We start from the raw sequence: 23,850 nt of genomic DNA on the forward strand, positions 1-23,850 counted from the left end.
TTGTACCCAATGTTTTGGACACTCAAAGTATGCAGTAGTCCATTAGATGGAATTTAATATGGAAAAATGTGAAATCATGCACTTTGACAGAAAAGAGAAATTGAAAGGCAGAGAAGATTTCAAAAGCTGAGAAGATGAAAGATGCTGGAGTTCATGGGGAACTGTGCAAGTGGATCATGGAAACGTTAACATTCAAGTTTAGATTTTTGGACATTATTGCAGGAGAATTTGTTTATTTTTTAATTCATTGCGATATAGTGCAGAGTAGGTCCTTCCAGCCCTTCAAGCCTTGTCACCCTGTAACCCACGATCTAACCCAAGCCTAATCAATTGAACCCGGGTCATTGGTACTGTAAATCGTTGTGCTACCATGCCACCCCAACACTTGAGTCGAGCAGTAAAGATGCCTTGCTGCAATAGCATAGAGCACCCAGAATATTGTGCGCAGTTTGCACTCTCTGTGTAAGACAGAATGCAGTGATAACTCATCAGATTGATTTCTGAGACTTTGGATTTATTATATGATGCAAGATTAAACTAACGGGGCCTATACTTTCTTTAGTCCAGGAGAAAGAGAGGTGATCTCAAGGAAATGCACATAGACATTGAACTATTACCCTGGCTGAGGAGTCTTGAACAAGAGATCACAATTTCAAAGTAAGGGGTCAACCATTCAGGATGAAGATAGACAAAGAATTCCTTTACTAGAGAATAGTAACTGGAATTCTGTGCCAAGGAGGGTTTTTCAGGGCTCGGTCACTAAATACTGTATAATACAAAATAGACACCCATAGGCTTAAGATGTTAGGAGGAACAAGAGTTAATGGATTAGTGCAGGAAAGTAGTGTTGAAGTTGAAGATCAACTATGATCTTATTGAATAGTAGAGCAGGTGTGAGGGACAGAATTGCCTAACCCAGCTTCTATTTATTCTGTCATTATCATATATACTTGTTACTTTATATTGCACTATTTCTCGGAATACAAGCCAACCCCAAATCAGCCATCACCACCGCTTTATGTCTGGCCTTTTCTTCATTTGTGGGATTGGGCCAAGGATAAATTTCCTTTAGATTAATGCTTTTCCACTTCTTACCAGTGAAAATATTTGGTGATGTCAGCTCTCACAAACACTAGAACCAAAGGTCCAAAAATTCAGAAATTAAGTATCTACATGCACTAAATGGTATATTTTCTAATTCCCATATCTAATCTGGAGTGATGCACAGGGTGTTCTAATCTCCACTCACCTCAGTGTATGTTATTTCCTTTGGAACAAAAGGCATGTTTACCAGTCTGATGATAAATGTGTGAAATGTATGTCATATTTCCATAAACATTCAATTTTTTTTGTTTTGTGTATTACATCCCTACATACACGCAGTGGCCACTTTAGAGACACTTGTGCATCCCTTCATTACTGCAAATATCTAATCAGCCCACCATGTGGCTCAGTACATAAAACCAAGCAGACGTAGGTAAGAGCTTCATTTGTTGCTCAAGCCAAATATCAGAACAGGGATGAAATGTGATCTAATTGACTTTGACCATGGAATGATTGTTGGTACAAGATGGGATGATTTAAGTATCTCAGAATTAAAAAAAAAAATTATTTCAAGATACCGCACAGAATATACTCTTCCAGCCCAATGAGCCTCACTGCCCAGCATCCCATCTATTTATCCTAGCCGAATCTCAGAAATTTTCCAATGACTAATTAACCTACTAGCTGGACTGCGGGAGAAAACCCACACTACCCAAGGAAGAACGAACAGATGTCTTACGGATGGTGCTAGAATTGAACTCCAAACACGAACGTCCCCAGTGATAATAGCTTTGCGCTAACCGCTAGGCTACCATGGTGCCCCAGGGAGTTTCATGCACAACAGTTGTCAGAATTTACAGAGAATGGTGTGAAAAACAAAACAAAAGATCCACTGAGTGTGTAAAGAATCCTTGTTAATGAAAGAGTTCAGAGGAGAATGACCTCTCTCATTCACGGCTGCTTCAAGCTGACGGGAAGGCAACAGTAACTCAAATAACCACAGGCTGCACAGTGGTGTGCAGAAGAGCATCTCTGAACACATACCTCTCAAACATTGAAGTGGATGGGGCACAGCAGCAGAAGATCACAAACCTACACTCAGTGGGTGCTTTATTAAGTACAGGACATGTCTAGCCAGATCATTGACAATGATGATGAACATTAGAGTGCCTGCACAGTATTCTGGGACTCCACATGCCATTTAATCAACCTTCACCACACTTCTTGCGTGCCACTAGCAAGTTATCTCGGGCCAACATTCATACCCCAATCAATAATCCACATCAAGAGCCACTTTATCACCATCGCATTGCTGCTTACAGAGGCGTGTTAGCAGATGTGGTTTCAACACTGTGCAACAATGACCGTAATTCTAGCAACACTAGGCTGCCGGCTTTCCAGAGAACATTTGAATGATTCAGGTACTGGCAGGGGGATGGGGAAATGAGGAGAGAGGGGTCTGACAACTCCCAAGAAGAGAGTGTTCCTCCATCATTTGAAGAATTGGGAAGACACTGCTGGAATGGAAAGGATGGGTGGGGGTCTACCTTGGATGGGGTTTAGGGGAAGGGATACGGGGGGAATTAGGATAGGGGTGAGAGACGAGGATTAGGTTAGGGATTGTAGAAGGAGATTTGAGCAAGAACAATAAAGGAGATTAAATCAGAGGAGAGACAATTGAGGAGTGAGAGTACGTACTTAAGTATGTGAACTGGAGTACTCAAGATTATGAAAAAAGCTTTATGGATGGTGGTCAGAAGGGAATGGGGAGGGCTACAGAGAGATTGGGGATTAGGGATAGGCAAGGAAATAGTGTGGTAAGAAGGGATTTCCATGTGCATCGAGAGAGAGAGAGAGAGAGAGAGTGTGTGTGTGTGTGTGTGTGTGCTTGTGCTTATACTCATTCTATGCAGAAGAGTTTGCTCTCCAAGCATTGTGGAACAAGACCTCGCTCCATCAAGTCAGTGTGGTAGTCGGGATGCAATAACCCCTCCATTTTAAAAGAATTTGTGCACTAGCATCTTCATTCCTCTGAAATTGAGAAGAGGCAAATCATCCTCTACTCTGAGAGACTGTCCAGCAGAGAGATGAAGAATTATAGCTGATTGTTCATTTGCCATTTATCAAAAGTTTCTGGATATCAGCGTTAAAACACCCACTTATCCACGGGTGAACCAATTCAACCACACTACTGAGACAGGGAAGATTAGGATTCATCAGTAAATGTCTGAATTTCATGTCAACTCAAATAGTTTACTTTCTTATGCGTCCTAACATTGTGTGTATATGTTAGCATTTACTCTTTTTTAATTACCATTGCTTTCTCATAGAAATTCAATAGATGCAGAGAAATTGTACAACAAATGACATCTATAAAGATTTAAATACATTGTATTATAAACAAGCTAAAGTAAGTGTTTATTATGTAGACCATCACCCGTGTGGCCCCTGAGATCTGCAACACTCAATGCTATACCCTCTTCAAGAATCAGTGAATTAGCTAAATCGAAACAGCTCCACAAGGATTGGCAGGCAGATCGAACACCTTATACTATGGTATGTGTGCATATTTTCTCATAAATGTTTACTATACACCAAACTTGGAATGCTTCAAACGTTAACATTGAACATCCTAAGTCTGCTCAACCACGTGGAAAATTGCCCAAGTTTGTCCCGTTTACAAAAAGCAGGATAGAACCAATCTCTTTAATTCTCACCCAGTCAAATCTCAGTCACCAGCAAAACAATTAAAGCCATGGTCAACAGTGTTGCCAAGTTACTTAGCAGTGTCCTGCTTCAGTGTTACCAGGAAAATTTGGCTCTAGCCTTGGTCAAGGTAAGAGTAAATTCCAGAGGTGGGATGAAAGTGACTTTCCTTGACACAGCCTTTTCTCACACAGGTTGGTGAATCCCTGGAATTCTCTATCCTGAAGTCTAGATCTTTGGGGGAATTTAGAAATAGGAATCGAGGGCTGTGGGGTATGGGTACAGAGAAGAGGTGAGACATTGGCCAATCAGCAGTGATCTCATTGAATAGTGAAGCAGACTTGGGAAGCTGAATGGTCTATGTGCGCTCCTATTTTTAAATGGTCTTATGCTGAAATCAAGGAGTCAATTGATTAAATGGGGCATCAAACTGTCCTGGTAAAACTGAACCCAATTGGCACCAGGGAAATACATTACCATTGGTGGAAGCATAATTTGCACAAAGGCAGTTACTGGAGGTCAACTATCACAACTCCACCACAGAAATGCCCCCCAGGCAGTGTCCCAAGTGCAATCATTTTTAGCTCCTTCATCAAAGATCTTCCTTCCATCAATAATTCAGAAAGTGGGATGTTCACCGATGAGTGCATAATGTTCAGCTCCATTTATAACTCCTTAATATGAAGATCAGCCTCTGCCTGTAGGCAGCATCACCTGAACATCTTTAAGCTACAGGCAAATAAATGGTGCCCATGCCTCTGAAGTGCCAGCCAAAGGCCATCTCTAGCAAGAAAGAAACTAACTACCCACCCTTGACATTCAACAGCATTACCTTCTGACTATCAACGTCCTATTGACCAACAATGCAACTGAGCCAGCCATGTTAGTTCTGCAATTATGAAAGCAGATCAGAGGCTAAGTAGTTTGCAGAGAGTGACTCACCCCCTTATACACCAAAAGCCTTTCCACCGTTTATAAGGTACAGCTCAGAATTTGTACGATGCCCTCAACTCACCTGGATGAATGCAGCTACCACAACTCTCAAGGTGGTTGGCACCAGCCAGCATCAGAGACAGAGCAGCCTCCTTGATCAGCCTAAAAACTTAATTCTCCCCAGGATGGCATCTGCAATGTGTACCATCCCCCAAATGCACTGCAGTTACTTACCTCAGCTGCACCAACAGCATCTCCCAAACCCACAAGAAGGAGAAAGCCTGCAGGTCAATGGAACAATATTATTTGCAAATTTCCCTGCAAGTCACATGGGATCCTGATTTGCAAATATATACTCTCCTCTCCCCTCCCCCTTTCTTTCTCCCTAGGCCTCCCGTCCCATGATCCTTTCCCTTCTCCAGCTCTGTATCCCTTTTGCCAATCATCTTTCCAGCTCTCAGCTTCACCTCACCCCCTCTGGTCTTCTATCATTCCGCATTTACCCCTCCCCCTCCTACTTTCAAATCTCTTACTATCTTTCCTTTCAATTAGTCCTGATGAAGGGTCTCGGCCCGAAACGTCAACAGTGCTTCTTCCTGGCCAGCATTTTGTGTGTGTTGCTTGAATTTCCAGCATCTGCAAATTTCCTGGTGTTTGCAAATATATACTGTATGTTTCTTCTTTGACGCTGGTTCTAAGTTCTGGAACTCCATCCCCACAGCATTATGGGCATTACTTCACTAGAAAGACTGAAATGGTTCAGAAAGGCAGCCAGAACTTTATCAGGTTATTGGGAATAGACAATAAATGTTATTTTTGCCAGCAACTCCCAGATACCTAAACCTGAATCTATAAGAGAACAGATAAAATTTACTCTGCATTCAGTGAGATTATGTATGATTTTCCAATTCATCTAATCCTGATAGTGTATTCATTGATATCCAAAAACCGATCAACGCAGACTTGAGTATACTTAATGAAATCCATCATGGGCAGATAACTCCTGATGCAACAGTCTAAAGACTCAAGGACCCAGGTGTGGAGTAAACTCAGCACTCAAGAATAGAAATTAACGATGAAGATTTATTCAGAGAATAATACAGGGAATAATCAAACAAGAGCTCACTTACTCTGGACTTGAGCAGATAGAACAGTAGTTCACACAGAACTCAAGTCCAGCGATGAGCGCTAGTCCAGAATAACCTTAAGTAGAACATAATACACAGGAATCTCATATGTGTCAAAATTGAAAACTAATCACTTAAGAACAAGAAGCGTAAGGAAGCTGTATTCAGATGAAAAGCGTCATGAAAAACACATGACACTGGAATGATAAAAGTGGCCATTAAAGAACTCTAATAAAAAGCTCAAATAAATGATGTTCAGGTGTGTTAAGACCTACCAGTACCCAGCACCCCTTGCTGGTCAGAAAGTGCACATACTGCAATTTCCTTGAAACTAAAGGCTGTGTGTATTTTATGTGCAAGTCTGCATTTGAATACAACAGGCAATCCATACTTTTTATTCCTTTCAAAGAGAAAAGCCTTGTACTGCTCCGCAGACATCTTTGTGCTGAACACACCCAGCCTGCCTATGTCACTTTGGATAACTTACCCATTTAATTTTGTACTGTCAGCAGTCCTGGAGATAATACCCTCAGATCTCTTCAATTACAATCGATATTATTGACTAAAATCTGTGAGTCTACTTTGACTGTTACTCTACAATTAACAGCCTGCCAAACTGGAAGTGACCAATGTGTTTTTACTGCATCTTTACCAATCCCTGTTAATGCTAATTTATTATCCATGAGGCATTTTATTAAGCAATCTTTTGTGTGATACATTATTGGATGCCTTGTGGAAATCCAAATATGCACACTTTCTTCCTCTCCAGCCTATCTTTATGGTCTTTTTGGTTGGTATCCAAAGCTCATACAATCCCTATGCTAAATATTCATAGGAAAGAAATGTAATTTAATCTATTACTATCCCTGATCTCATTAGTTAGCCATAAATGGATCATTTCCTGTGAAGATTTATTTCCCAATGTAATGCACATTTGTTGAGATTATGATTTTATGAAGTACCATTCAACATTTTTAATCTAATTTATTCTGAGTGTTGCTTCAACGAACTTGTCCACCAGATTATTTTTGTTTATTTAATTAATACAGGCATGATAAAATGAAAGAAAAATAAATAAAAATCTGCCCAGAATGTACCTTTTAAAGCAAAGTCAGCTATCCATTCAAATGATATGAAGTGCTTCAAACCATTCTGCCCAACGAATCACAGATCATGCATGCACTCGATGATGAGATTAGATATATGTGTATCTGACCCTCAGCACAATCCCAAACCCTGCGTCCACTACATCTGGTTGGCCGTCGACTCGGGCCCCACCAGCTGGTTGTCAGCATGGTTAGCCCATTCGCAACATTTGAATAATAAATGCTCCCTATTCAAGGAGATCTCTTTATGTTTCACTCTCCCTAAGACAAAATGTAGCAGGCAGAATGGGTTCATGCCTTCATGCTTAAGAAGGCATCAGAGTGGCTCAGAGTACAAAGATGCTGCCTGTGCAGAACTTGCAGGTTCCTGTAATGCCCTGATTTTCCAAATGATGCTCCAGTTTCTTCCCACATCCCTAAAGCATGCTGATAGGAAAGTTAGCTATGGTGAGAAACTCCAGTGTAGGTGGGTGGCATGGTAAATGAGTGGAGATGATGTGTGCTAGTGAGAATCAGACATAAAGAGGTACGAGGAGTATTGGGACTGTGAGCCTGTATGGATTGGATGGGCCAAATAACCTTCATCAGCGTGAAGTATAACTTGCAGGTTTCCCTATTTGTGCAGCACTATTAGTTGCATTAGAGGTGTATGGCATGTCCAGAAAGTGGGAGCACCTTTTGTGAAGAGGCTTGTCGCATTCAATCTGGGGCAGCTCATTCACCTTTTCCCCGTCAGACATTCAGCTCTCACCTGAGGCTCTGAGTGGCTGTTGGCAAGCAATAGCAGCCAGGCTCCATTATACCATTTCAACAGGTGGGCTAAACCAGGTGAGGATATCCTTGCAGGCCTCATGCATGGTTGGATAGGATCATGCCTGTCCTAGCTGTGCGAAGCCAGCTCCTGCGGACTGGGTGGATGAGATCAACAGTGGGACTCGGGGCCGGGAGAGTGGTTCTGCCACTCTTTGTGAAGAGTAAAAGGGAATGGCAAGGCACAGAAGAAATCAGGGCCATCTGCTGCTGCCGGGGAAGACCCCACTCGCGATGACTACTCGTACCGCTGGACCTGAACTTCCAAGGTCAAGAGAGTGGAACTGCACCAGTGCATCAGCTTTTCCACTCACCCACCCAAGTTCCTCAGTCGTCAGATGTGGTAGGCAATTAAATTAATCAATTATTAGCTACATAAATGTTTCTTTGTACCAAAGCATGTCAACTTTAAGATGTACCTAAATGCCCAAATGTTAGAGAACTGCTGAAAGATCTAGATAACGGTGGTCAAGTTTGCATGGCAATTAGCTGAGCCTTCATGATTCTAATCTGAGCTTCCATAAATAGAGACCTGAGTCTCCATTGCACCACCAACTGTGTCACAAACATGAGAATATCTTCAGATGCTGGAAATCCAAGCAATACACACAAAATGGTGGAGGAACTCAGCAGGCCAGGTGACATCTATGGAAAAAAGTAAACAGTCGACGTTTTGGGCCAACAGCCTTCATCAAGACTGGATAAAACAGATAACAATGGTGAGAAAATAAAAAAAAACATCCAGTGAGCAGCGGTCAGTGGGTGAAAATGACTTTTTATTAAGAAAGGCTAAAGGAGAATGGACAGACTGGTTCAAACTGACAGTAGCTCAAATAACCACACCTTACGACAGTGATGTGCAGAAAAGCATCTCTAAATGCATAACACTTCGAACCTTGAACTGGATGGGCTACAGCGGCAGAAGATCACAACCATTCAGAACTTAGTGGGCACTTTATTAGATACTGCCTATACCTAATAAAATGGCCATTGAATGTATGTCTTTCTTAATTTTATATACTTATGAGCTTGCAACTCAGTCTCTGAAGCTCTAGATAATTTGTGTTTGTTCAACCTCCCCTGAAAGCTATTGCTGTATTCCATGCAACATCCTGGTGAATGTCTTCTGCACCCTTTCTAAAGTTTCCATGTCCTTCCTTTAATAGAGCATGATAATGTAGCAGTTAGCTCTATGCTATTACAACACCAGTGACCAAGGTTCCATTCCTGCCATTGCCTGTAAGAAGTTTGTATGTTCTCCTTGTGATCTCATGACTTTCCTCCAGGTGTTCCAGATTCCTCCCACATTTTAATGGCGTATGGGTTAGTGGGTTAATTAGTCACATGATTATAATTGGAAGGCATGGGCACGTTGTTACTATGCTGATCTCTAAATAAAATAAAACAAATACACACTACAACATGGCCTTGCTAAATTAACAGTGGGATCACATTTGCTATCTTCCAATCTTCAACAATCAATCCAGAAACCCCAAAAAATTACACTTTTTTGTCTTTTCTAGATGTTGTCCAAACAAAGAATTTTCTGCTTTATCTACAATATTTTGTTTTTAGATCCTTCCTTTTTAGGTGCTCTATTGAAATCCTCAACTGCATCCCCTACAGCCGAGTCATTTGCAACTTGTCCTCCGGGGATTTGCTCCCTGAGGTTCCATTTCTCCCTGCGCTCATTGCAGATTACTCATACTTGATCTCTCACCACATGCTAATCCTATTTCTCAAGCTAAGTATCTTAATTATACAGTATCAGTTGGTGACAGGAAATGTGAAATCGGAGTCTTCATCTTCAGTCTCTCTGTGTTCTTCTACCATCGTCTGGCAGGTAGCTGATGAAGGGTCTGAAAATGCCAAGATGCAAACTGTTTATTCCTCTCCATTGATGCTATTTGACCTGCTGAGTACCTCCAGCATTTAGTTTGTGTTACTCTGGCAAGTGGCTGCGCTTGATTATCTGAAAATAGAAAGCATAAAGGTCAGGTTGTGCAGAGAGGTGGGGAGGGTTGAGATTTTTTGATAGTGAATGATGGGAGTGTTGCGCATAGCACAGTGTAACAGATGCAGCTATGGCATTCGAAGGTACATTCATCAATCACAAAGCTCTGCAAATTTTGATTTACATAGAGAGCAGTAGGTGCCTGGAACTGCTTACCAGGGGTGGTAGTGGAAGCAGGCAGTTTGGTTGAGTTTTAGAGGCTTTTGGTTAGACGTGAGACATAGCAGCACTAGTTCAAACTTTGAGGTTGAGTTCACTGATCGACTCTCATGGTCATCAGCTTGAACGAGTTTGTGATGCTTGTGTTGCGACCTCCTGATTTGCTGCAGGTACTTTACATCACTTTAGAAGGATAGCAGTGCAGTACCGGAAAACTATGAAGCCTGTCTTCTCCTGGACAAGGCCATTCTTCAGTTTCTCAGACCAGCTTCTGCTGTGAAATGCCTGCCAGCACAAACTGCACTCCCAATTCACCTCAAATTTTAGAAGCTGGCCTTATACAGTAATTCAATTTTAAGAAATTCAATGTTAGGTTTTCCTTATAGAATATTAATAATGTATCAAATTAAATCAACATTTACTGATGAGCGATAACTTATATTTGATAGTTTTTTAAAATATCTGTCCTAAGCAAAACTTTGGGTTCAGAATAAATTTTAATAATCCAGTGCATGATCATTTCACAACATTTTACTGTTAGATCTGGTGTACCTAAACTAACCAGTCTGTATTCCATGACCACCAGTCCAGTATAGTACCCAGTTGTTAAACTAGAGAATACACTGGTGTGCCTAGCAGATGAGAGTAAAATTATGCAATGTTTTGGCTACATATTAAATGGGAATTAAGACATTATTAATGCACTCACAAATTGTTCAATTTTATTCTTAGTTGGTCAAATGTATGACAGTGTACCTAAAGTAAAGTGCATAGTCAATAAAAACTGCTGAAAAATTGATACTTACATAGCTAAAGAGCTACAAATCTCTTACAAACTTTGGCCCGTCCATATGTGGAGTTTTAACCTATCAAGAGAAATTGAGGTTCATCAAAGAAAAGCTCAAAGCAAGATTTCTGGATTAGGATCTGCTGATGCCAAAGTTATAGTGCAAAGGACAGACAGGTTACCAAGGGAATGAAGGCAACAGCAGAGAAATATGAGATCTCTAAATATTGGGATTTCTAGGAAGCTATTTTATGTGTATCAGACTAGAAGAGGGAAAAAAACCATAAGCTTTTAAACTGTTAGTGTGTCTTTCTATCCTGCATTTAAAATAATATGTTGCTTTTCCACCCTACTTGGAAGAGAGAAAGCATGAAGTAATTTACCCCTTTCATTTAAAGTGGCACTTAATATTTAAGTAGCATTTAGAATTATTCTTTCATGCAAGGTTGAATTAATTAATGTGTACAAAACCAATTCCTTCACAGCAAAAGCTTTGGTATTACCAATGAATTTATTTATTTGTTCTTTTCAAATGGCAAACCATCAAATTATTACACATTAGCACATATTTAATCCAAGGAATAATTTCACCGCTTCCCCCATACCCCCACCTCCACTCCAGTTATTTACAAAATGTTCTAGTCGGCAGAACATCAATAGTGCTCTAACTTTTATCTTTTGTAATATTAACAGCCTGTCCATTAGGATGGCTTGAAGCCTTTCTGCAAGGCCCTGAATAGGATAATGAAGATCGATGAACTTCAGGGACACAACTACTGGCGACTGATCGTTAGTTTGAAAGGAAATAAGAAAGAATATCTTAATTTGGATAAACATAATCAGTGTGAAAACTACCATAAAGTATATCTATTCTTAAAAATCATGTATCTGACCACGTACTGAACGTTTTACAATCAAAAAATTTTGCAGGAATAAAAATCTTTTTAAAAAAATTGCCTGACAGCCAATCATTTCAAGGAAGCAATCAAGAAAAGATTAACAATCAAAGCAGAAGGGTTTTTTTTTCATCTTTTGTCTAGAATTTTCTGTCTGGATAAATGAAAAGTACTGCCAAGTGCAGTGAGGATAATAAACAGTTCCAGGAACCAACCAAAGCTGACAAACATCGAGCCAAAATGGAGAAAACAGAGACCCATTGTTAATAAGGCAGCAAAACTGATACCAAAGAAATATCTCTACTATTGTGCACAACCTAAACCACCCACTTACTATAGAAAATCAACATCTTAGTCTTATAGTCTGACACACTCCTAGTAGCCTCCCAGACATCCCAATATACAAGAGGAAGTTTACCAAGGAGGGAGATTAAAAAGAACACCAGCAATTGTAAAAGATTGCTGCAATTGTGGTTGGTATTTATTCCCCAAATTATCTTCCTCACAGTCCAGCAAGGATCCAAGGTCTGCTGCATGAAGTTTAAAAATCTAAAATGAAAAGAATATTCATCTTTATGTTAAGTATCCCCCAGTGTACTTAAATCCAGACAGAATGCTTGTCTGATTCTTATATCTTTGATTTCCATTAACGCTTCCTACTATTTTATACTTGATGGAAATATAAGAGCAATAAATTTGATATACCTGAATAAATAGATGATAATTGTCCGTCATATTCATCTTCATCTAGTTCCACACCAACTTAAATAAAGGTAAAAATAGCAATAAATCAAGGTGCTAACTTGCATCTTTCAAATGGACGAGGATTCAACCAAAGTTTGAATTATTAACAAGCTTGAACAGTCACCAAAGTTTCAGCACAAGGCCAAAGCCCTTTGTATTTATGCATTCATACGGTACTTGGAAAGTAACTGGCAAATTGCCAATTCAAACATATGACATCCTGAAATAACAATTTTGTGTCAGCCAGGGCCTTCCACAAATCAATCAGAGCAGACAGTTGATGACGGAAAGTTGGAGCAGATAACTCATGATGGAATGTTGGAGCAGACAGCTCATAGTGGAATGTTGGAGAAGATGCTTTTTGATGGAATGGTGGAGGGAAATGTAATGAAGTGGACTCGAGTCAATGTCATTCAATATTAATATATTTGTTGATGAGTTTTGTATGTCATTTACCAGAACAGACAGTATTCTGCTGTTGATAGGACCAAACCCTGACAACAACAAAAGAGTTTGAGCATCACTTCCTCAAGTAATTTGTGTCAGCTTCCATAGCCCTTTAATTGAGTGCTTATACATTGTAATAAATGGTAACCCAGTCCCATTGAAACACATACACAAGCTAATGATCTCCTGTGAAAGATTTCACATTATCACAAGAGATTCTGCAAATGCTGGAAATTCAGAGTAATGCACACAAAAAGCTGGAGGAATTCACTGTGTCAGGTGGCATCTATGGAGGGAAATAAACAGTTGATGCTTCAGGCTGAGACCCTCCATCAGCATTGGAAAGGAAAGGGAAGAAGCCTCAATATGAAGGTTAGAGGGAGGTGAAGGATTACAAGCTGGCAGGTGACAGGTGAAACCAAGTGAGGGGGAATGTGGGTGAGTTTGGGAGGGAGGATAAAGCTGAGAGGGGAAAGGTGGAGAGTGGACCATGGAAGGGAGAGGGACACCAGAGGGAGATAATGGACAGTTGAGGAGAAGGGAAAGAGTAAGAGTGAAGCCAGAATGGGGAATGGATAAAGAGAGCAAGTGGAGAGGGCAGCAAAATTCCTGGAAGTTAGAGAAATTGATGCTCATGTCATCAGGTTGGAGGCTACCCAGATGGAATATGAGGTGTTGCTCCTCCAGCCTGAGAGTGGATTCATTGTGAAATTAATTTCACAGCAATTTTGTTAAACTCTTGCAAACTTCTTAAACCTACATGTAAACAAGTTTAGCAGTGAAATGTGTGAAAAATTAATGATTTTGTATCATTTCACAAGCTTGCTAAAATCTTTAATAGATCCTTTTCCTTACAAGTGCTAATTTTCAGCACTTTGTGTGTATTGTGGTGAGTCCCTACATCATCCGAACTGAGGAATTTCAGGGTGAGAGGTCAAAAGAGAAGCAGCTTTCCATTTAACACACACAAAATGCTGGTGGAACACAGCAGGCCAGGCAGCATCTATAAGGAGAAGCACTGTTGACGTTTCGGGCCGAGACCTACAAAAGGGGCTGAAACTTGCGTCCGCAAAAGAGCATGGAAGTATTTGGCATTCTCGAAGGAAAGGAGTGTTTGACATTGTTTATACATTGAGGCCTCTCTGTTAGTTTGGGTTGACTACGGATGTAGTGACCTAGCTATCTAGATACACAGGCAGGGCAGTGCAATATGAAGAGCAAGCTCCCCCGCTCTACTCACCAGATAAACCCAAAAGAATGGCAGAGATTAATACAGTTTGGCATCAGCATTGAACTCAAAGTAGGACTGAGCACCTACGCTCCATCCGTCAGAAAAGGTAGGATCTCTCTGTAGCCACCCACTTCAATTCCATTTCCCATTCCCATTCCAATATGTCTGTCCACGGCCTCCTCTACTGCCATGATGTAGGACTGCCTTAGGGACATCAGCACCAGATTTTTTTCCTCGGGGCTTACTCCTGAAGCTTTCCCCGTGAGTTGATATAGCCGCAAGTCAGCAGAGGTTTCAGATCAGTTTCCCTTCTCCTAGACGAGCTGTCAATCACGGCTGATGATCCCCATCTGCCCGATGGACTAGAATGCTTTAAGAGTACCCCTGGGACCTCACAGAATCCCGGATAGCATGTCTTTGCATTTGACTCCACACTGGCCACATTAGCAGGCTTTCAGTGGTTGAGGTCTGATTTCCTAAAAGGTGGAAAGTCTAAGCTTAGTGCTTTGAATTTTTATGCTAAAGAAACATTTTTACCTGTTTCATGGCTTACTTGTGATTTAAGTGCAAAAGTTGACATTTACCTTCTCCTCTTGCAAAATTACCCACAGGAAGATGAGAAAGTGAGTCAGGATGTGCACCTTGGTGTTACATATGTTTATATCCTTTCTGATTTCAAAGGCTTTAGCAGCATGTTTATAGCCACCTGAATATTATAAGATTATGCAAAGGAGAGCTGAATTTGTGTTATTTGTACCATAGCAACGTTGGAAACCATGTGATGTGTTCCTCTTGATCCTGGTGTTTGTTGCTGCCATGGTAGCAGACAGAGAATGTTAAATTTATTCAGAACAGAATAATTGGTCAATGTAAGATGCCATGGTAGTGTAGTGGTTAGCGTGACATTATTGCAGCTCAGGTCATCGGAGTTTGGAGTTCAAATTCGGCACCGTCTGTAAGGAATATGTACGTCCTCCTTGTGACCGAGTGATTTTCCTCCCACAATCCAAAGATATACCGGTTAGTAGGTTAATTGGTCATCGTAAATTGACCTGTGACCTCACAGATTTCTACCGATGTACCATATAGAGCATTCTAACTGGCTGCATCACTGCTTGGTATGAGGGGCCACTGCACAGGATTGAAAAAAGCTGCAGAGAGTTGTAAACTTAGTCATTTCAATCATGGGCACAAGCCCCCGTAATATCCAGGACATCTTCAAGGAGCAATGCCTTCAAAAAGGTGATATCCATCATTAAGGACCCCATCACCTGGGACATGCCCCCCTCTCATTGCTATCATCAGGGAGGAGGTACATGAGCCTGAAGACACACACTCAATGATTCAGGGACAGCTTCTGTTCTGCCATCCGACTTCTGAATGGACAACGAACCCATAAAAACTACTTCACTACTTTCATTTTTTTATTTTTGCACAAACTTAATTTAACTCTTTAATATATATATACTTATTGTTATTCACTTTTTTCTCTCTATCATTATGTATTGCATTGTGCTGCTGTTGCAAAGACAACAAATTTCGCAACATATGCTGGTGATATTAAACATGATTCTGATTAAGCTAGGGTTAAATAGGTGGGTCGCTGCACACCCCATCTCGTTGGGCTGGAAGGGCCTGTTCTACATAGGTACGTTCCAATGAGTCAGGGAAAAGATGGTAGGGTACAGGAACCGTGTTGTATAAAGGCTGTTGTAAATCTAATCAAGAAGAAAAGAAGAGCTTGCAAAAGGTTCAAAAACTAGGTGCATAATGACAGAGATCTAGAAGATTCTAAGGCCAGCAGGAAGGAGCTTAAGAATCAAATTAGGAGAGCCAGAAGGGGCCATGAGAAGGCCTTAGCGGACAGGATTAAGGAAAACCTTAGATCCTTCCTTTTTAGGTGCTCTATTGAAATCCTCAACTGCATCCCCTACAGCAGAGTCATTTGCAACTTGTCCTCTGGGGAGTTGCTCCCTGAGGTTCCATTTCTCCCTGCACTCATTGCAGATTACTCATACTTGATCTCTCACCACATGCTAATCCTATTTCTCAAGCTAAGTATCTTAATTATACAGTATCAGTTGGTGACAGGAAATGTGAAATCGGAGTCTTCATCTTCAGTCTCTCTGTGTTCTTCTACCATCATCTGGCAGGTAGCTGATGAAGGGTCTGAAAATGCCAAGATGCAAACTGTTTATTCCTCTCCATTGATGCTATTTGACCTGCTGAGTACCTCCAGCATTTAGTTTGTGTTACTCTGGCAAGTGGCTGCGCTTGATTATCTGAAAATAGAAAGCATAAAGGTCAGGTTGTGCAGAGAGGTGGGGAGGGTTGAGATTTTTTGATAGTGAATGAAGGGAGTGTTGCGCATAGCACAGTGTAACAGATGCAGCTATGGCATTCGAAGGTACATTCATCAATCACAAAGCTCTGCAAATTTTGATTTACATAGAGAGCAGTAGGTGCCTGGAACTGCTTACCAGGGGTGGTAGTGGAAGCAGGCAGTTTGGTTGAGTTTTAGAGGCTTTTGGTTAGACGTGAGACATAGTAGCACTAGTTCAAACTTTGAGGTTGAGTTCACTGATCGACTCTCATGGTCATCAGCTTGAACGAGTTTGTGATGCTTGTGTTGCGACCTCCTGATTTGCTGCAGGTACTTTACATCACTTTAGAAGGATAGCAGTGCAGTACCGGAAAACTATGAAGCCTGTCTTCTCCTGGACAAGGCCATTCTTCAGAGAAATGACCTGATAGAAGTGTATTAGATGTGAGAGGCATTGATCGTGTTGATAGTCAGAGGCTTTTTCCCAGGGCTGACGTGGCTAGCATGAGAAGTCACAGTTTTAAGGTGCTTGGAAGTAGCTACAGAGGAGACGTTGGGGGTAATTTTTTTACATGGGCAGTGGTGAGTGCGTGGAATGGGCTGCTGGTGATGGTGGTGGAGGCGGATACAATAGGGTCTTTTAAGAGACTCCTGGATAGGTACATGGAGCTTAGTAAAATAGAGAGCTATAGGTAACCCTAAGTAATTTCTAAGGTAAGGACATGTTTGGCACAGCTTTGTGGGCTGAAGGGCCTGCATTGTGCTGTAGGTTTTCTATGTTTCTCTGTCTCTAAGTAAATAAATAAAATAAGCTGATCAGTCGGGGGATTGACATACAGAGGGAACTGGCACCTCTAACACATCTGTTGAAAAATCTAGATAACCCTGTATTATAATTTGAGAGCTAGATATGCATAGGGAAAGGACATACATTGCAGAATGAACGCATGCTCACACTGCAGTACCTCAAACGTAATCTACTCTTTGGTTATATTGATCAGATTTTATTTAGAGGTACAGAATGGTAACAGGCCCTTCTGGCTCAGTGAGGCTGTGCCACCCAGTTACATCCATGTAACCAATTAACCTGTTAATTCACCTGCCTTTGGAATGTGGGAGAAAACCCGAGCACCCAGAGGAGACCCACACAGTCATGGGAGAAATGTACAAGCTCATTACTGGCTGTGGCAGGAATTGGACCCAGGTCACTGGTGCTGTAGAAGCGTAATGTTAACCGTTATATCATAGTGTTGCCCTACTTTTTCTACACATTTTCCTGCCTGCATGTGCAACAGATTGTAAGCAAGGATTGAAAGGTAAAATTCTCTCTTCCTTCAGCCACAGAGACAGAGGCTAATTTTACTTGTCTTAACCCCTGACGTGGTTGAATCAATAAAGACAAAGAATTAAACCTGAATTTCTTCTGCTCTAATATATACACCGTGACCACTTTATCAGGTACACCTGTACACCTGCTTGTTAATGCTAATATCTAATCAGCCAATCATGTGAAAGCAACTCAATTCATAATAGCATGCAGACACGGTCAAGAGGTTCAGTTGCCGTTCAGACCAAACAGCAGAATGGGGATGAGATCTGATCTAAGTGTCTTTGACTGTGGTATGATTCTTGGTGCCAGACCGGGTGGTTTGAGTATCTCAGAAACTACTGATCTTCTGGGATTTTCTCACTTATCAGTTTATAGAGTTTACAGAGAATGGTGCAAAAGTACAAAAATACTCCAGTGACTGGTAGTTCTGTGGCTGGAAACACATTTTTAATGAGAAAGGTCAAAGGATAATGGCCAGACTGGTTCAAGCTGACAGAAAGGCAATAGTAACTCATATAACCACACATTACAACAGTGGTGTGCAAAAGAGCAACTCTGAATGCATAATATATCGGACTTTGAAGAGGATGGGCTGCAGCAACAGAAGACCCAAACATACGGTAGTTACCACCATAACCATTAAGCCATTTGTAATACCATGTTCTTCATGCACTAATATACTACAGACATTTTATTTTTCCTTGTACGGTCTGAAAGATAACATTTTCTTTTAGAAATTTATGATTCCCATTTCACGTCAGCCTCTTGGAGTCAAACATTTTAACTGTGTTGGACAGGACATCCTTGAATATTTGTAGAAAATTCTGGAGTAGGGCTTGAATGCATAACGCAATTACTCAGAAGTGACATTCACTGAACCACGGATGTCACTTAGTGGTTTACAGGGGCGCTGACTTTAAAGCCATGACTTGGTGTAACATACCACCAATGTTGAAAAATGTACTGATAACTGAGCGAAATAATGTACAAGTAACTGTTTGAAATGATTATTTCTAAGGCTTTTAGGAGAAATTTTGACGAATAGGGCAATTACATGATACGGTTAGAGACGTGAGTGAATTGGCAGTGCTGTAGTACATTAACATGCAAATATTAATGCATTAAGATCAAAATGAATCTAAAATTGAAAATAAGTGGCCTACTTTGCACAATTCTAACATAAATCTTTACGGTTATCATGAAAGGGTTGCATAAGTCAGATAAATGAGGTATCTAATCGTCTCTTTACATCCCTATCCCTGCCAAGATAGCCAATTTTGCACAGACATTTAATTATTTAGTAGGGATCCCCATCTGTGTGCAATGTATGAAAGTGTCAAATGCAATAATGAATTGTGGGATTTTTACTTGGTTGGCACTGAGAAATTGGTGAGGAATGCAGTGCAAATTGCACATGAAATAGAGGAAGCTGGCTGAGGAGTTTTTGTTTTCAACTCAGAAAGTTTTGATCACGAGGAACTGCCGAGCACAAAGGATTTCTAGGCATCACTGATCACATACACCTAAAGTGCAGCATAAATTCCCTCTGCAGTGCTTTCAATACTTGTCATTGTGTAGTCTATATCTACAAAATAAAGCTTTCTGCTAATATAATGCATGTGCTTGCATTACCACAGCTACTGAGTTTTTCTTTACAATGGTGCATACAGGTACTTGTGCATATGACAATAAATTTGACTTTAACTTCTGTACCTCCTCATTTCAGCAAAATTCCCAAATATCCCAAATGGGAACTGTGCATCTTTCTCAACCTTTATATTATTTACACTTTGTTTTTCCTGTTTGGTACAGCCCTGTTTTTGATTTGCATTGTCCTCCCTTCTAATTTCTTGTGGTTTGGTGATGTTTTATGCACGTGGCCAAGTGGTTAAGGCATTGGTCTAGCGATCTGGAGGTCGCTAGTTCGAGCCTCAGCTAAGGCAGCATGTTGTGTCCTTGAGCAAGGCACTTAACCACACATTGCTCTGCGACGACACCGGTGCCAAGCTGTATCGGCCCTTGCCCTTCCCTTGGACAACATCGGTGGTGTGGAGAGGGGAGACTTGCAGCTTGGGCATCTGCCGGTCTCCCATACAACCCTGCCCAGGCCTGCAACATGGAAGCTTTCCAAGGCGCAAATCTCTCGAGACTAACGGATGCCTATATGTCACTTATACATTTGGCACCTGCAAGTCTCCCCACCCTCATTCTCACAACTTTCTACACGAGCACCATTGAGAGTGTGGTGTCTGACTGTATCATTGTGTGGTACAGAAGCTGCAAGTCATTGGACCGCAAGACCCTACAGAGGATAGGAGAAACCTCTGAGAGGATCAGCACTCTCTCCCTGCACCCCTACTTGTGACATTTACTGGGAGCTTTGTAGACAAAGTGCCCAAAGCTTTTTTGAGGATCCCTACCACCCATCCCACAATCTCTTTGACCCACTGCCATCAGCAGGCAGAGGAGCATCAGGACTAGGACTGCCAGACTGGGTAACAGCTTCTTCCCTCAGGCTGTGAGACTTATGAATACCCTGCTATCTCTGAAGTCTCATCACTAGGACAGTGAGCTGTTTACTGTACAGTGCACTACGTGCATTGTGAATGATATTTTATTAACTTATTTATGGTAATATTTTGTTATGTGCTGTATGTGATATACAGTGCCTATAAAAAGTATTCATCCCACTTGGAAGTTTTCATGTTTTAATTGTTTTACAACTTTGAATCACAGTGGATTTAATTTGGCCTTCTTTGACACTGATCGACAGAAAAAGACTCTTAAATGTGAAAGTAAAATCTGATCTCTAAAAATTGATCTGAATTAATTAAAAATATAAAACAATTGTTGCCCGGGTGCTTCACCTCTCGTGGCTGTATGGGAGAGTGGCAAAGAGAAAGCCACTGTTGAAAACACTCACATGAAATCTCAGCTGGAGTTTGCCAGAAGGCATGTGGGAGACTCTGGAGTCAGCTGGAAGAAGGTTCTATGGTCTGATGAAACCGAAATTGAGTTTTTTGGCCATCAGACTAAACACTATGTTTGGTGTAAGCCAAACACAGCACATCATCAAAAACACACCATCCCTACCGTGAAACATGGTGGTGCTGTATCATGCTGTGGGGATGCTTCACTGCAGCAGGCCCAAGAAGGCTTGTGAAGGTAGAGTGTAAAATTAATGTAGCTAAAATCAGGGAAATCCTGGAGGAAAACCTGCAGTCTGTAAGAGAACAGGGACTTGCAAAAAGATTTGTTTGCCAGTAAGACAAGACCCCAAGCATAAAGCCAAAGCCACACAGGAATGGCTTAAAAACAACAAAGTTAATGTCATGAAGTGGCCAAATCAGAGTCCAGACTTCAATCCAATTGAGAATTTGTGGCTGGACTTGAAAAGGGCTATTCACACACGATTCCCATGCAGTCTGACAGAGCTTGAGCAGTTTTGTAAAAAAGAATGGGGAATAATTGCAGTATCCAAATATGCAGAGCTGATAGAGACCTATCTACACAGACTCAAGGCTGTAATTGCTCCCAAATGTCCATCTACTAAATACTGTCTTTAAGTGTGTGAATACTTATGCAATCAATTACTTTGTGTTTTATATTTGTAATTAATTTAGATCACTTTGTAAAGATCTGTTTCATTTTGACACAAAAGAGTCTTTTTCTGTTGATCAGTTTCAAAAAAAGGCAAAGTAAATACAATGTGTTTCAATGTTGGTTGTATATATGTACAGTTGAATGACAATAAACTTGAATTTGAATTTACCTCAGCCTCACTTTGCATTGCAATGAATTTTGTTGTTATATTGTTCTAACTCAAAGGGTCAAAGGTGCATTTAATGTCAGAGAAATGTATACAATATACATCCTGAAATGGTTTTTCTTCACAACCGTCCACAAAAACAGAGGGGTGCCCCCAATGAATGAACGACAGTTAAATGTTAGTACCCCAAAGTCAACCCCCCACCAGCTCCCCTCCCTCCCGCGAGTAAGCGGTAGCGAGCAACCATTCCCCCCTCCCCCCACCACCAAAAAAAGCATCAGCACCCGCCACCAAGCTCTCAAGCATGAGCAAAGCAACAGCAAAAACACAGACTTGCAATACCCCAAAATTCACCAGGTATTCGACATATGTTCTTTCTTGTAAAAATTGTGCCTATTTTGTCCTTAATTTATGCTATTCTTGTCAGTTTTGCATATCTGTTGCTATATGTGAAACACGCTGGTTTCCTCGAATGTGTAAGTCTAGGGAAGACAATCTCCAACCCCGCCAAACACGCAAACCCACTCCAAACCTCAGTTTGTGTGGACGAGCTGTGTCAATTGCTACCCTGTTACAAATTAATGCCATGAAATTTCAGACAGTACGCAGCATGTAATTAAAGGAATAATATTTATGAATCTTAACTGAAGGGTTAGTAAAGAATAACAAAAAGAAGAGAGCCCACTCTAATTAAACAGTCACATGTGCACAAGTTAGAGCTCATCCTGAACTTCTCTGTCACTCATGCGCTGAGCTCTTGGTTAACGTGAATACCCACACCACCTTCCGAACGTCGCTCGCAATCCACCTTGAACAAACGGTTCTCCCACTGGATCATATGCTACGACCGGTTCTCCCCAGTGTCTTCTCTCTTCACCTCCTCTTGAACAAAAGCCCAAGACCAACCTTATTGTCCCTCACCAAGAAAACCCTCCCACTAATTGGATGGCACACCTTCTACATCATCCCTTATCTTCAACGATAACCCAAACAGGCTGAAAGCAGAACAGCTCTTGCAGAGCTACTCAATGAAATGCCTGCAGCGTAACAGTAAAGATGTGAACCAGGGCATTAAATATGCCTGATGCTGAAGCAAGTAAATTTTTCATGGTAACCGTGCATCCATGTACTTGTGCATATGACAATAAACTCAATTTTGACTTTGACTTTGATCTCAGAAAATATCAGGTGGCAAATTTCACTCATTGGTAGCATTATAACCTCCAGTTAAGAAGGTTGTGGGTTCAAGTCCTCCTTCAGCAACTTGAACACCTGATCCTGGCTGACACTAGAAATAAGAGTGCTTTCAGTGTCACAAGTGAAGTGTTTTAGGCCCGATATATTACTAATGCATTGTCTGGATGTAAAAAAGGTAGCAGGCACGATTTCAGGTCAATATTTCACCCTCAACAAGCATCACTGATAAGTCAGATCTATTTTATGTTGTTGTTTTTTTCATATAGGAAGCTACAAAGGATAACTTGGCTGTAAAACCCTTCAGGACACTTTGAAATTATGACATAGGTCAGTTAAATGTAAGTTTTTCACTTTAAAAAACTTTCAAAAGTCATGAGATTGACAGATCAAGTTTAAAAATAGCACAGGAGACAGATTCCCAGGGAACTTAAAAGATGTGTGAGAAACAGAAGCCAGTATAAATAAAGACCGGGGACAAATAACCAATAATTAAAATGGGATGCAAGAAACAGAAATGGTGAGTTTAAGCAAGCCTTTTTATTTAAATAAAGCATAATAAATTAATTCAGCATGAATAAAATATTAAATTATTGAATATTAACTACATTTTGAGAATATTATTTCTCTAAATTGAGTAGATTTCATAAATAGAGAAATGTCGACACTGAGCTGGTGAAAGCACATTCTGTGGAACACTATAGACTCAGGAATTGGCATCAGCTTGAAGAAGTCAAACTCTGGAATTTGAAGGATAAGCCACAGCTAACAGGAAGATGAGCATTTCATGAGTAGTGAGTTTCAGGAGATGATCACACTGCAGGTGTAAAGTGCAGGTGGAGAAGAAATAGGTGACTTCCAAGTAGACAAACAGGAACAAGCAGATAGTCCACAAAACTTCTTGGGTGAAATTTGCTTAAAATGGGGAAACTGGGGTTTCTGCTGAACAGTCCAGACATTTTGGGTTGCCATGAGACCCAATACAGGGAGTGGTCTTTTCTAGTTTCCCTATGGATCATCTCTTCCGTATCTGAAGACTTTTGATTTGCGTTAGGGAGAATACATCAAGAGGAATATCCTCTTTTGTCAATTTTTCTGATATGTCTTTTTCCAATCGGAAATAGAACAATCCATCAGCATTTCCATGATTAGTTGTCCTCTTGAAATCGATCTTGTAATTATGTCATCCAAGAAACAAAGGCTATCTCTTTTTCTATTATTGGAATACTC

General features: G+C 40.8%; 1 protein-coding gene across 2 annotated transcripts in view; it reads left to right on the forward strand.

The window, feature by feature from the left end:
* Positions 1-23,850, forward strand: part of LOC140739779 (uncharacterized) — a 187,915-nt gene that overhangs the window by 154,861 nt on the left and 9,204 nt on the right. For both annotated transcript variants that reach the window (XM_073068293.1, XM_073068294.1), the window contains one exon: positions 3,474-3,600. In XM_073068293.1, the coding sequence (XP_072924394.1) occupies positions 3,474-3,600 (127 nt within the window). The remainder of the gene's footprint in view (positions 1-3,473; positions 3,601-23,850) is intronic.

Source organism: Hemitrygon akajei, chromosome 16, assembly GCF_048418815.1.
Source record: "Hemitrygon akajei chromosome 16, sHemAka1.3, whole genome shotgun sequence".
Lineage (NCBI taxonomy): Eukaryota > Metazoa > Chordata > Chondrichthyes > Myliobatiformes > Dasyatidae > Hemitrygon > Hemitrygon akajei.